Source organism: Lonchura striata, chromosome 4 (assembly GCF_046129695.1).
Source record: "Lonchura striata isolate bLonStr1 chromosome 4, bLonStr1.mat, whole genome shotgun sequence".
NCBI classification, from domain to species: Eukaryota; Metazoa; Chordata; class Aves; order Passeriformes; family Estrildidae; genus Lonchura; species Lonchura striata.
Genome location: NC_134606.1, coordinates 61547311 through 61560064, shown reverse-complemented (window position 1 = coordinate 61560064; position 12754 = coordinate 61547311). Strand labels below are relative to the sequence as shown.

The 12754-nt window shown below is 39.9% G+C and overlaps 1 protein-coding gene across 6 annotated transcripts in view; it reads right to left on the bottom strand.

The window, feature by feature from the left end:
- Positions 1–5540: 5540 nt before the first annotated feature.
- The window catches only part of PTPN13 (protein tyrosine phosphatase non-receptor type 13), a 112452-nt gene continuing 105238 nt past the window's right edge, over positions 5541–12754 (bottom strand). For all 6 annotated transcript variants that reach the window (XM_021549295.2, XM_077783004.1, XM_021549296.2 and 3 more), the window contains 7 exons: positions 11833–11936; positions 10596–10744; positions 9924–10014; positions 8919–9256; positions 8188–8403; positions 7371–7433; positions 5541–6373 (listed from right to left, as the gene is read on the bottom strand). In XM_021549295.2, coding sequence (XP_021404970.2) covers positions 6293–6373; positions 7371–7433; positions 8188–8403; positions 8919–9256; positions 9924–10014; positions 10596–10744; positions 11833–11936 — 1042 coding nt within the window. In that variant the 3' untranslated portion in view covers positions 5541–6292. The remainder of the gene's footprint in view (positions 6374–7370; positions 7434–8187; positions 8404–8918; positions 9257–9923; positions 10015–10595; positions 10745–11832; positions 11937–12754) is intronic.

Here is a 12754-nt window from a genome sequence, read left to right as displayed (position 1 = left end):
AAGTTACCTACATGTTTCCCTTGGTTGCACTTGCTTTCTGCCCAGTTCCATAACCTTGGAGGGCAAAAGAAGGTTATTGTATCTCCAGGAGCCTCTGATATAATGCCCAAATTCATAAAACAAGTTATGAAAACTGCATTATCCCCATGTACTATAAACCATCACTGGTCACTGAAGAGACATGTAAATAATGTCTCTCAAGAGAGCAAATAAAAAGAGAAAGAAAAAAGATAAAGTGATTTGGGGGTGAAGAAGGTAAGTGTTCTTGAGGTAAATAAGGCAACCCTCCCTAGTAGCACACCCATGTGGCTGGACACACAAATCCCACTTAGGCAAATATTTCTGTCGAATCCTGAGCTGAGAAAATGCTGATTTCCAAAGCAATCATCAACATGCCAGGGCTGCACATCACCAGACAAGGAGTTTATACCCAAAGTCTCAGCACCAAAAGGCCTGAGACAAGTATCCTGAACTGCTGGGAGCACAAAGCAGTCATGGTAAGGACTTATCACAGCAGACAGAATTGCTGAATGCTTACAGCAATACAGGGATTTGAAACAAACAAAACAAAATTTAAGCTCTGCTGGGAAAAAAAAATGCAGCTGTGCATGAAAAAGCAGGTTACAAAAAGAATAATTATCATATGAATGGACAACCTTGCAGGGCTCACATAACTCCTGCATAAATCTAACCTTGCTTGCTAGTGCTTTATGATTCCCTGAGAAAAGCAAAGCAGGTAGCTGTGCTTCAGGGAATTATTTTCACTATGGGACTGAGTAGCATAAGCAGATAGGAAGACTGGCAGTGCTCTAGGAACACTACCATTGAGGAAATGCCTCCTGATAACCTGTTATCTGTAGCATCATCATGATTATCTTTTCATAGAAGAACTGGGAATGTGGCCTTTGTGCCATTATATGAAAAGCCAGCTTTAGAAGGAGCCAGGCAGTGTCACCTCTGCCTCAGAGCATTCAGCACCTGTTAAAGACATTGAAGGGGAAAATGGTCTTGACCATTTAATTTAGTGTAAATGAACATTTTTTCCTGGATGCATCAAGATGACCCAGACCAGTTATTTTATTTACCAGGTCACCGTTCTTTGAGACATTACTATTCCTTGTTAGAAAAACAAACTTTAAAAAAGCCTTTAAAAAGTCACATACTAGGACTGTTCTGAACACTGCAGAATCTCAAGACAGGTTTGAACACAGGAAACCCACAACTGTGGGGACCATGCCTTATGGGATATCTTCATTCTCTATCCAGCAGTAGGCTACACGCCGGAGATACAAGGAAGTGCAAGGAAAGTTCTGCTGCACTCCCCAGCACATTACCACTCAAGGCCAGGGTATTTTTAAACCCACAAATGTTTGACAAGTGAAAATTTATTTCCTTGACAAGTGCTAAAGGAGCTGTGGAGAAAGTGACCCCATTCTACACTGCATGGCCAAGAACTCTCTTGCTTTATTTTCCAACCCTGTCCAGCTTCCAGAAGGCTACTGCAGGCTTGCTCAGCACATCAAATTTGGCTTACCCACCTCAAGGAGACAGAGAGTTGTTACACACCAAATGCTCAGCACACTCCAATTTCAGTGGGCTTGGTCTGAAAGTTCAGCAATGTTAGAGGTGGAACCAAAATCAAGTTCCTTTACTGAAGATTTTTGAGTTCCACCTCTGACAAGGCTCCAAGGAAAGGGGGTTTTAATTTTTTAATCCCAGTGTATCTGTTTTTGAGGACAGCAGAAATATCCAATCTGTCTTTAAAGAAAGCTGAGAAGGCAAAACAGACCATACAAAGCTCCTTGTTACTGAATACCAAGCTACATCTGTGACCAAGTTAACTTGTTTAGAGATAAAAATTTGTTTGGGAATCTGGCTATTGTACTGAAGATACAGTCAGAGCCCTACCAGAGAAAATTTTTGACTGTGGAGGTCATCACAGTACAAGGGAGATGAAATTTATTTCCTAGAACCCACCTGAGGAAATTAGCAATTAAATCCGCTCCAAGTCCAATGATTTATCCTTCAAGTCACGTTCTCATAGCCAGCAAGATCTTTCCAGCACTTCAAAACAAAACCAACCACCCTTTTCCTAACATCTCATTAAGAAGCAAAGTTCCCCGCAGAGCCCACTGGGCTGACCAACACAAAAGACTAGGAATTAAGCCCAAGAAGTGATGCTCAAATTGAGGTCTGATTGTGAGCCACAGGATGTGGTGTTCTGCCTTTTTTGTTTGTTTGCTTCCCCAAAGCAGTAGCAGAAATTCAGTCACCATGTCCACAGCAATACAAGATTTTCTTTCCATGAAATTCTTTCCATGAATTTTATCAGAAGCTGACATGAACTGGATGGACCAAGATGTGTATGTGCAAGAGAACTTATATAGGCCAAAATTTCAGACACAAATGGTCATTTTCATCCTCACTCATTCATGGGAGAGGCTGGTGTGAAACATCCCACACCACAAATTCTCCAATGCCCAGAATTTGTGACAGATTCACCACTGTCAAATATAACACCTCCATCAGTCAACACTCCACTGGACAGGTCACTTGAAATAGAATGGGAACTCCAGAAGGAATTTTCCAAAAGACAGAATCCGGAAGTTTAGTTCACCTCCAATTCCAACCAGTGGCTGTGCTCCAGTTTGCAGCAAACACTACTCAGAAACATGTGCCATGGGAGCTTGTTATCTCACCATATATGTGTAAGTCTACTCTTCTTTGTCTTTTCAGTATATCCAATAAAGCATTTATTTGTATCAACCACTTTTTGTCAGCATTTTCTTTCCCAGTGTTGAGTTGGCCTTTTCTTCTCTGCTGGCTCATTCATTCATTTATTTGCCACTTTGCCCAGCCAGGAGAATGTAATTCTCTGAATTAATATTTGGTGAATGAATGCTCTTAATATTCACAGCCCTTACTGCATGGCCTGCTTGAAGCTGCTTAAATGCTGAGTAACATTTCCCTGACTTTACCCCTGAGATCAACTGCACTGAGAAGGCAGCACAGGACAGATTTTCCACTTCCAGCTGTGCCAATATCTACAAGCCACTTGATTTTTGCCCAAGTCATTGCCCTAATGACTTGTCTATCAGTGGATATCACAAATTCAACCTTCCCCCCAGATGATGTTTTTTTTTTCCACACAGGTAGTTTTAGAAGGACTTCTGTTATAAGGAAAGAAGTTGCTCAGAAGCATTCAAGAAACAACATTTTCCAAGGAGCAACTGGAACAGAACTCAAAACAGTTTCCAGCAACTGGAATCCCTCCTTTGTTGCCCTTCTCTTGCAGGCAAAGACCAGCAAGGAAAACTAAGATATGATAAACTACTAATGGCACAGGGCTGCTTATGTGGCAAAGCATTTGTGCTTTTGTCAGCTCATTCTGGCTGGAAAAACAAAAGGATCCTTTTTCTCTTGGGTTAACACAGAGGGTCAGTTCTTTAATTAGAACTATAATGGATTATATGTCGGTTTTCCCCCTAGTCTGGTACGCTTCCTCCTAAAAATCAGATACCTATATAAAGGAAAACCCCTTTCAGCTGGAGCATGTCCTGGATGCTTACTCAGCAAGGCATCCTAGTTCTAAATAAAAAAGCCTCTCAAGATTTTTTGCCCCTGCAAAAAGTCAGCATAGTAAGAAAGCACACAGCAATATTCCTTTCAAGGGACTAGGCTGCTTAATAATTTTACTTCTCATTTCTTCAAAGGGGGCATAAGGACTTTAAGTAATCTAATCCTTTGAAGAATAAGATGAGCATATTTCAACTAGATTTTCCACAGAAACCAAGTTTAAGCTATTCTACTGCATAAGCACATCCATTTTTTAGTAATGAGTTATGAGCTGTGAGGTCTGTTTCAACCAAAGTGACCACACCAGGTGCCACAGAGGACAAGTTCTACCTGCTCACCAGAAAACAGAAAACTTTCCAGTTTCCTCATCAAGAGTCAGACTAGAGAGCATTCAATCTTGATTCAATATTCTATTCCTCAGCGCTGAGACAAAAATCCAAGGAAATTCAAAGCACTTCTCAAAACAGGTCAATGCCATCTTCCACCATACATGCATAATTTCTCAGCAACACCTGAATACTTTGCATGTGTGCATGTTTCTTTTTTTTTCTTTGTGCAGATCTCTGCTTTTTTTGTTTGTCTGAGTGTGTGTGTTTGTCCTTTTTCTGAGGAAGGCGAGGTTTGGCAAGTTAATTATCCTCTGCTTTTTTGTGTGCCCACCAATCAAAGGAAATTTGGTATAACACCATACCACAGATCATCATCATATTCATGATGACAAGCAGCAAAATCTGGGCTCTTTCACTCATTTGTGTTTCCCAAAAGCTACAATCTGATGCAAGCTGTTTGTGCTGGACTTGGCTCCATGCAGCATGCTACACAAAATCTGTTCCTGTTTCTACATTGTTTGGCATGTACCTGAAAACATTTAAAAGAAGAATTTAACTGCCTTAACTGTGCTGTCTGGTTACCATAACACTTTCTTTTGTTTCTAAAACCCACACATGTCCAAACCCTCTGAACTCACTATTTAGTTAAAGCAGCTGCAGTGTATTAACTAGCTGTGTTTACTTATTTTGCCTGTATGTAACTGTTGTCTTGAAAAATCTTTTTTCTTCAATTTATAGCTCCTTCATATAGATATACTGCCAACATGGCTAATAAATTTACCTCTGGTTCTATCTACACAGAATTCATTTTCCTTCCTCAAACTAAGGTGCTCTGTAAAATGCACAGCTTTGCTGTTATGCTGGAGGGAATAAAATACACAGTATTGCTGAAAAGTGAAAAAGGCTCTTTTCCTTTTTTAAGTCGTGCTCTTGCAATGCAGTGGTCGCCTCAGTTTTGGGACACTGGAACACTGTGGGCTACTATTTTAAAGAGTCAAAGGCTTGAATAATAACCAGCCTCTGAATTTATTTCAACCACTTCAATGCAGAATGCTGATATATTAGCACTCTTACACCCTTTCTGACAGCACAAAAGCTTCAGTTCTGTCAAGGATTGCTGGGACAGAAATATTGCCCAAGCCCTCAAATGACCACTCGAGGCTGATGGCATTTATTCACCATCCAAGGCTCCCACAGAGCTTAAAATGAAAAATTTCTATCAGAACAGTTGTGATTGTTTACAGTGTCACTAAACCACTGAGCTACTTAGAATCTGATATCTTGCTTCCAACCTCAAGCTTGGTTGCCCTAGGCAGAGTAGATTACACTGTTGTCAGAACACTGCTGTAGCAGTGCAAACACACCCTCTAAAAAAGTGATATGGTCTCAATGCCCAGATGTGCTGAAAAACAAGGAGGGAGGGAAAAGAAACTTTTCACCATAGTGTGGAAACTCTCCAGAAAGTAGCCCACAGTTCTGCCAGATTTTTCAAACAGATACTGCAGAACAGAAGGACACTGGAAACTTAAAATATGCACAGCCTTTATGTCTTAGAGGCAGCAACTGCAAGGAATGATGCCAAGGAAGGCCAAGAAAAATCAGTTACAAGGACACAAAAATACCCAGACCCACTGATCAGTGTACATTAGGTATATTTTTATTTACAGAGTAGAGATGTCTAATCAATTATAAGGTTAGACACCAAATAATTCAGATCTTTTTTTTGTGTAAAAGTATATAAATATATACATAAAATTCTATTAAGTAAACATTATTAACTGTGATACAGTTAACATTCACTACTATCCTTATGCTAACAGGCATCTCTTAAAGCTTTAATGCTGATTTCAAGATACCCTCTATAAAATAGCTCTAATTGTACTAGAAGGGCAAAAATTCTGTGCCATGAACAAGCTTTCAAAAGAGACTAGTAAAAAGTCTTTGTAATAAAGTTTACAAGATAAAAATACTGCTTCATCCCTCCCACTTCCCCACCCTGAAAGAAACAAATACCCTAAAGCAGTCGCAGAACTGCAGGAAGTAGTATAGAATTATTTTTTTTTCTTATTCTTTACTTTTATTTTTAAATTAAAATATTTTTATTTCTGTATTTTATGACATTAAGGAAGCTACAAAAAATGCAGCTTTATTAAATATTGTTATACAAAAATCTCACATGTGCATCCATGGGGCTGAAGGTAACAGTGGTATTGTATGAGCTATCTGTTTCCCTTAAAACTGTATACGTTATTTGGAATGATGGAAAGACTTCATAGAAAAGGCATTGGACAGCAACGGAAGAAAGGGATTAGAAAACTATTGGCAAGACAAATAAAATGCTCCAAAGCCTCTCAACCTCCTTATTTTAAATGCACTTCTTCAGTGTTTTATTTGTCTCTCTGTTTTTCTTCATCCTGGAGTTGGTTCAGGACATAAAGGACAACTTGATAGCAGAAAATGTACTGATCCTGTAAGGAAAAGGAAGTTACAGAACATGTGAAAAATGCCTGCACACCAAAGTGCTCTCACTTGCACTTCACAGTTGTACAGCACTTCCAATACTAATTATACTATTAAATAAAACCACTATCACCAAATCCTAAGGAAAAAAAAAGACCCCAAACAACAAAAAAACCCAAACAAACAAAAAATGCCACAGTGGAAAAATATGCAACCTCAACTTAAAAAAAAATATAGATACTCCTCTGCAACTAAGGTATATTTTATATGGGACATTTATTTTTCTTTCACACCAAAACCACCTAAAGGAGACTAGGCACTTTACATAAGCAGAAATGAAGACAGCAAGTGTATTTCAAGGACTTGCATCAATGCCAACTAATACTGTTGGCTGTCCCAGAGGACAGTGAAACTTCTTACCTTAATCTGAGTGATAGAGGTGTGGGGGCTGATAGATGTTTTGGGGTGTGAGGTAGGGATAGGCTGATAGTTTACTGGTTTGATTTCAGGGTTTTTTTTTAACTATGACTTCACAATTCTTTTCCATTCAAAGAAAAAAGTGCAGGTTTTAACAAGACCTTGTGACAACCATCTCTAAAGTTAATTAGCTCTAGGTCCAGATTATTCCTAAAAGATTGAACTTCTGGCTGAATATATTACCAAAAGAGATCTCAAGACATATCATTTATTCACAGCAGCTATAGTTAGGCTTTCTCTTCAGTTTATAATGCAACTTTAAACCGAAAAAGCTTAGCTGACCCCCTCTATAAACACATGCTTTTGAAGATGAAAACTCACAATTTTTTTTTAAACACAGATCAAAACAACACAGTATGTTAAAAATGGCTTGTGTTTATAAATGCTAGATACATCCTGCTACTCATCTGATTTAATTCTTGTGACACACGTGTCACATTACAGTGCACAAAGACAATTGCTGTGTGCATCATGAAGCTCTCTGGCACTTCAGACGGTTCAGTGAAGGCCTGGGGAATCCACACTCACCTCTGTCTGAACCATTCCATGTCTCTGCAGACGCATGGTGCGCACCAGGTCCGAGATGTCGAACTACCAAAACAAACAGCAAGTTAAGCATTCAAAAAAGACAGACATGCAGAACAAAGGAACATCCCCAGCATCAAAACCGGGAATGGAATTAGGTACAGTAATGAAACAAATAATTCACTACAGCCTATGTTTATCTGGTAGGTAACCAGCATGTGCTGTCTCTGGGCAATCTGGATGTGGCCCTACATCAGACACTCCCCCCTTTTCTTGTGCTCTTCTTGTACACAGGCCTTCTTGCTTACTCCAAGCTAAGTGTACAGAAAAGAAAGTTTCAGACATTCAGAGGGTGCTTAGAAACTCCACTGAGCTAAGCATGATATAGTTCATCTTCTTTAGAAATTCACCACAGTTTTGCTACCCCAGGCTGCTGATGGACATAAACATAAGGAAGCTAGCACCCTCCTGTGGATTGCCCTAGAAAGCAATCCTTGATTGTGTTGGAAAAGTTAATTTACACTCCCCTTCCACCAATTGCCAAAGCCATCATGGCAACACCATTTTTCCCATGCTATGTGCTAGAAATCCAGAAGGTAAAAGATGACCTTGCAATATACTTCAAGTGGCCTGGCTGCTGAGGTTCCCCGAGCTAACACAAGAGCCACTGGATATTAGAGCTCTCCCCACCTGCAATTGCCAGCAAAGAAACATAGTACTGCCAACGGCATGGCACACTCTTTAAAAGATTGCATGGATTCAGTGGAACACCTTTCCTGCAGGTCAGGAGCACCACTGGGCCCATCCCATGGATACTCACATCGAGGTCTCTGCTGATGAGCCCCAGGACCACGTCTATGCAGATGAGGGTGCCCGACCTCCCGATGCCTGCACTGCAGTGGGTGATGATGGGTCCTGCCTTGTGAACGTGCCGCATGTAAGAGATGAAGGTGAGCAGATCGTCTGGCTGCGAGGGGGTGTCATGGTCAGGCCAGGCAATGAAGTTCAGGTGGGAAATGTGCCGCACTTCACCTGTCTGAGGTTCAAAAACAACACTACCGTTTGGCTTGTGGCAAGAATAAAAAGAAAGAAACTGAGTTCCCAAAGAAAAGTCTCAGAACAGAGGGATATGACCAGTGAAGGTGCTTTGTAATTCAATATGAGAGCTAAACTGGAAATAACTAGTAAGCAATTTGTGTAAGGTTCACTGTGCAGACTGAGCTGATCACACAGAGGAGTCAACCAGCCAGGCTGCATTATTAGTGAATTCATATCCCTACATATATTTCTGTGGCCAATGGGAGCCAAAATTTAGAGTCTCATTACTGTAATGAAATCATAGCCTGGCCCAAAAGTTTTCTCCTATAAAGGTCACAAAGCAGTACAAGCTGCCATGAAGAACAGCTGCCCAGTAATGCTCACTAGGCAAAGAGGAGAAGCTCTGGGTTGCGTCTTGGTGTAGACAACAGAAGTGAAAGCAGTAAAGCCAGAAGTATAAATACGGCAACACTCAGAAAAAAACTCTAAGTGTGCAGAATTAGATTCACTCACCTGAATCTCTTCGAGCTCCAGCACTCTGATGATGAAGCCCTTCAGCTGCTGAAGTCTCACAAGAGCCAGGCGTAGTCTGTCATTGATCATGGTGGTTTTATTGAGCACATCTGGCCAGTAACGCTGACACTTTATCTTTTCTCCCTCGACCTCCTGAGTCATCATGGCAATCACAGTACAGTTTTGTTCCCAAACCATTTGCCAGAAATCTGCTACAGTAGTAGGAAGAGGTCCTTGGCATGCAATGTAAACGAACTCCTCATTCCCCACGGGCATGCGAATGAAGCTGGCATTGATGTATCCACCTTCAACCCCGAGAGGGACTCTGGTGGTGTCATCTGTCATCCCCACACAACAGAAAGACCTCATGTTAGGTGTGCACGTCATCAGACCTTCAAGCAATACAGCTGCTGAGCCTTACACACTCACACAGCACTTATCTCCACTCATCCTTCCACAGCTTGCTTTAGGAGAAATAAATCACTTAAATACATAATTTAGGATGCCAATCAGTACTTTTAATAAAGAAAAAGATGTCTGCAGGAGAAATATAAAACAGCAGACAGGTGGGATAAGTGACTTGAACTCTGAAAAACAGAGGTTGAGCTTTTCTCACATAGAACTAACCTCTGTCAGTTCTTACTTCTCAACACCTAACAAGCAGAATTTTATGGCAGGAAATTTACTGACCATAGTACACATTTCTATTTTTCCAATTCTGCATGGGTAAAACTGAAAAAGTCTTGTCTGGTTGCACATGTATACGTGATTTAAGACATGCAACCTGCTAAAACAACTGAAAAGTCTGTGAACATCCATCCCTACCTACCACAGCACAGTAGTATATTGTTCACTGATCAAACTGCATTATAAATGCTTGATTTACTTTCATCCTTACTAGGATTAGAAATCAAACCATCCCCATCAACCATCTTATCCAATCCATCTGACCATACAGGTGGTGACAGAATGTCAACTGTGAATTTCAAATGAGTTAGGACTTACAAGGAAGTATGTTTTTATATCTGTTCTTTCTCCTGTTCTCCTTCGCTTGTCCAACCAAACACTGATCCAGAGGTTTTAACTCCTGAAGGTTCTGTAAAGAGGCAATTACATGTCCATTAGGAAACACTGATTGGTAATAATAGTAAGAGTGGTTATGTTATCAAGTCATAAACAGAATAATTAAAAATCAAATCCTAATGTGAATATGCAAAATAATGCAGTCACAGGAAGGAATCTTCTACACAGCCAAGAAAATGAAATTAACAAAAAAACCCCAAACTAAACCCTACACACTATCAGTAAATATTTTATCTCATTCTCTCAAAAAAGAGATCATGTAGCATGGCTGACTTAAGACACTGAAAAAACTGGTTTCACATTCAGCAGCTGGACTTCACAGCCTTTGTCTATGCCTGTTTACATTATTCACATGGTAATTTACCAGAAGGAAGAATGATGTAAAAAACACTTATGCACTTATGTACTGAATTCAAACTGATCTCATCTCTCAGTAGCTTGTGGGAGAAGGGAGAGAAGTCTTTGGTGTCAAGTCTTTTCATCTCTTTTGAGCTTCCAATTAAAGAGCTGTGGTATTCAAGGCAGTGATGATCCAGCCATTCTATTTTTGTTTCATACTGGAAAAAGGACTTTAAAGGACAAATAGTTACTCACTTCAATCTCTTTAGAAGGGACTCCCTGTTCCAGCAATCCACGCAACATCCTGATCACTGACTTCAATTTGGCTCCTGAATATTTGCCTCCAGGGAGCACATTCACCGTAGGAAGTGCAGAGATCTCTTCATTTGTCACTAGGGGTAAATCTAGCAGAAGATATAAATAACTAGCTAAAATCAGGGAAACATAAACTGTAGCCCACAGTTGGATTTGTATGTTGCTGTTCACCACTGCACTGCCTGTTTTCTCTTGAATGCCTCCCTACACAGAGAGAACACACAGCTCTCCTCTTAGTTGGCAAAAGCAAATTAACTAGCAAAACCAGTAAGACAAAACCAGCTCTGATGAATCCAGTAGCTAAAGGAAGTATTTTCCTGAACTTCCAATAAATACATTGAAACCAACTTCAAGTACGTTTTAAATTTAAGTTCTTCACACAATAACCTACAAAAATGTATGGACACACACAGGGATAATTTAGAACTCTCCACGTTACAGCCTGTGACTTGTTTTTAGCACTAATACTCAACATGTATACAGCACATCTTACAGTTATCACTTGGAAGGACATTGTTTTTTTCCAATACAGCTTGCTTCCCATCAGGCCTTCAGTACTTCTCTGAAGCACAAAAAAATCATAAACCGAGAATTTCTCTGGTATTACAATTAGAAGTGTCCTAAATCTACTGACTTAGTCTGAAGTATCCTTTTTTCTTTAAATGAATGCAAAGGACTGCTGTATATGAACTTCAGGAACTAACATTTCTAATGCTAGCTCAAAAAAAGTGAAGACTAAATTCTGCCAAATACATCAAACAGTACAGATGCCACTCTGCCACACTGAGCAGCACAGGAAGAGCAAAGACAAAAGTAGTGCCTAATCTGAGCATGGGGTAGCTGGTTTGTGAAACACATGACACATCAGTCTAATCACAGTCAAACACATATTTATTGTTACAGCTTTTGTGAGACTGATACTGAGGAAGGAAGTATCTCAGCTGGTCTCAACTTTCTACAACTACAGACACAACATTGCCAATACTTGTTCCTATTAACACTCACACACTTACTACACAAAAATGTAGAGATCCTTCCCAGTGCATTGCTGAGCTATTAGAATCCCCCTTATACCTGCCATGACACCCTCAAAACATATCCAGGATGTCTCAAAATTCACTTCTGTTTATATAATGTGATCCTGAAGTTTTCCACTGATTATGTAAAATGCCCTTGCCTTTATTCACACGCTCCTGGCTGACTGATTCAATCGGCAGCTCATCGCTTCCCCACGTGATCTCCTCCTCATCTGCCTGGCTCAAGGAAGGCTGTGGAGGGGATCTGTAAGAGGACAAGGTATGGAAGCAAGAAATAACACCTAGAACCAACACTTTTGTAATCTTGTTAAAAAAAACCCAAACAAACCCCATCAGAAAGTAATTTATAGCTACAATTATTTCTGGACTGGACCCTTATACCAATGATCTAAAAATCCTAACTTTTGTGCCCCTTCCTTTTTTTTTTTTTTTTTACATCCTAATATACAAATCTAGTAACAACTACCACGGCAATTATTTTTCAAAGGCTAAGCAATTAAATATCATCCAACAGCATATTTGTACCACTCATACAATTCACTACATCTGAGTATCTGTTTTCAATTGCAAGTTTTCTAGCTTTGTTGAAGATATTGATGAATGTATAAAGTATTTTAGGTCATCACATCGCTGTTTGCTCCAAGTCTCAACCCCAAACTTCCCACAAGCTTAACAACATAAAACCATATACATATTCACTGAAATTTCATTTGGACTAAAATTATTTCACCAAGAAAAACAACCTTGGGAGTATCTAAAGTTCAAAGTGGTTCACAGGGACAGCAAGTTAGTAACTTGGTCAGTCATGTGCTTCATGCTCTGTGGAAACAATAGCAAGCCCCAGGCATCCAAATGGGAGCTGATGGAGCAGAGGAACTCTACACTTGAGTTGCAGTGGTCTAAAACCAGATGTAACACCAATGAAGCCTGTATAGATTTGAAATGAAGACAGTATTCATTGAATGTTTTCTTCACAGCCAAGTACCAAGTTGTTAGCACAATGCAAATTATGTTACTTGGAGACACCTGGACACAGTCCAATTACTTGCTACAACCATGTAT